Genomic DNA, 2,089 nt, shown 5'->3' with positions numbered 1-2,089 from the left:
CACTGTTAACCTTCTTTACCAAGAACGTTTGAAAGCAAAACCCATAGGGTTGGAGGGTTCCTCTTTTGTAAGCTGTAGGAGTCCCAGGGGTATGTTTGGGAGACACTCAGTGATTTTGAAATTGATTCTGAGCTGTGATCACTGGTGGCAAGAAATTATGTCCTCTTCTTGAGGATGTACAAAATGGGGAGTTTAATAATAATCCTCTGAAACGTGAAAGGAATTACTTAGTGTCTACTGCAAGCTAGGCTTTTGGGGACACAAGGCTGTTTGGGGTCAACAGTCTGACCTTCAAAAGATGTGTGAGAGTGTTCTTTTGAGAACGGCAGCTGGCAGAGCAGCATATGTAAGATGGTTATGTTCATATTTTTTAAAGTGTGTGTATCCTTTATACCTATGTTTTTGTACCTAGAAAAAGACATAATTTTATACCTAGAAAATATCTGAAAGGTTATGTATTAAACTGTTAATGGGTGGATTGGTGGCTTATAGGGTAGAGGGCTAGGCATTTTCACTTTTAATACCTGTATTTTTTTGATGATTTATTTTACTTGGGTGTCACATTCATAATTTTTAATCCTTTAAGGAGAAAAATGTGCTTATTAAATTTTTGGTCTCTGAAAGCTACCAAGTCTTAGTCATACAGAACAATATGTTGCAACTGTTTACAATTCCTAAAACTCTAAACTCCTCAAGGACTTGGAAGCTAAACATTAAGAATATAAAATTAAGTTGACAATCATTGTGTCTATGCATAACACTGACTTCACTTCTCTTGAGAAATGTGCATCTGCTAATCCATATTTATTACTTTTTAGGTGTGGGTGGACCCAAAAATAAGATACTGTTCTTTGAATGCCTTCAGCTTGTGTTATTTACCAGTAATACTTGGAGAAAGAATCCAAAATTACCCCCATGAAAATGCTCACAACCGAGTTGTTTCCGTGTTTGCCAAAGTGTTTCTGGTATATTCTAGAATATACCAAAGATAGTAACTTGACTTATTTAGAAAATTTTACATTATATCCTCTTATAAGGCACTTGGAAATTCACCTTTTTTTTTTTTTTGGCTTGGCTTTCTAAATGTACTTTTACATCGATTTATAATATTAAGACTTCATAAGGAGAGAGATTTCTTAGAATAATCGTGGCTTGTCTTAGAGCCACAGCCTTTCACAATCTGAAGTGAATGGTGCAGAGAGCTTTCTTGTCAAGTCATGTGTTTCTTCCTGCAGCTTGGCTTGCCCTTCCCCTGCTTGTGCCGTGTACCCTGTAACACTATGTTTGGATCCCAGCATCAGATGGTGAGTTTTACTTCTGGTTTGTAAAATCACGTGAGATTGTGTTTTGAAACTGCCTTTCAAATGAAGTTCTGTTTGCTGGCCTCTAGATAATTAGTAGCTTACTCATGTATTGCTTGGATCCTTGCATTGTGTAATATATGCTTCTGCTAATATGTGAATGTCCATGAAGGTTGGTTGGTATATAGGTCAGGAGCACCTGGCTTTTAACGAGTCTTGTAATTACTGTATCACCTGCTTTAAGTAGAGACATAGCAGCTCAATTAAGCACCAGAAATTTCTTCTAAAGCTCGTACTTTTAATGAGTTAGCACTGTTGCCTGGATTTATGAATGGGCAGATTTTGAAAATGAGGTTCTTCATTGTCACTGTGGGATTGAGTTCTGCTTATTTTCAGACATGCAGGTGATAAATCTCTCCTTAATGATTCCGAAAGGAAAATGAAGGGATGGATTTTAGAGTTTTGTATTTCTTTTGTCAAGGTAGTTTTATTTTCTAGTTCAGGTACGTCAATGAGTAATAGTAGAGATACATTCTTGGCTATTATAGGGGAGTTGAGAGAACATTTCATTTAAATGTAAATGTTTAAAACCAAAGAAATGTTCCTGCATATGTACAGTTTTTACCTTTCATCTTGTTTAACTGATTTTTCTAGTCTTCAAGGAAAACTATTTGATTTTCACATCTATGATGAGAGAAAACAGAAAAATTGTCAAGAGTAAGAATTGATTTGACATTACTTTTGAGAGTTATCTGCTTCTTTTGTAAGTCACAATTTTTCATTTTATA

At 35.5% G+C, this 2,089-nt stretch overlaps 1 protein-coding gene across 1 annotated transcript in view; it reads left to right on the top strand.

The window, feature by feature from the left end:
• LOC105502333 (pyridoxal-dependent decarboxylase domain-containing protein 1-like) overlaps nucleotides 1-2,089 on the top strand; it is a 41,339-nt gene that overhangs the window by 13,227 nt on the left and 26,023 nt on the right. Inside the window, 2 exon segments of the mRNA XM_011928745.1 lie at nucleotides 1,236-1,320; nucleotides 1,591-1,670. Of these exon segments, the coding sequence (XP_011784135.1) occupies nucleotides 1,236-1,320; nucleotides 1,591-1,670 (165 nt within the window).

The sequence above is a fragment of the Colobus angolensis genome, unplaced genomic scaffold (genome assembly GCF_000951035.1).
Source record: "Colobus angolensis palliatus isolate OR3802 unplaced genomic scaffold, Cang.pa_1.0 Scaffold792, whole genome shotgun sequence".
Classification (NCBI taxonomy): domain Eukaryota; kingdom Metazoa; phylum Chordata; class Mammalia; order Primates; family Cercopithecidae; genus Colobus; species Colobus angolensis.
This window is presented reverse-complemented; position numbering and strand designations above follow the sequence as displayed.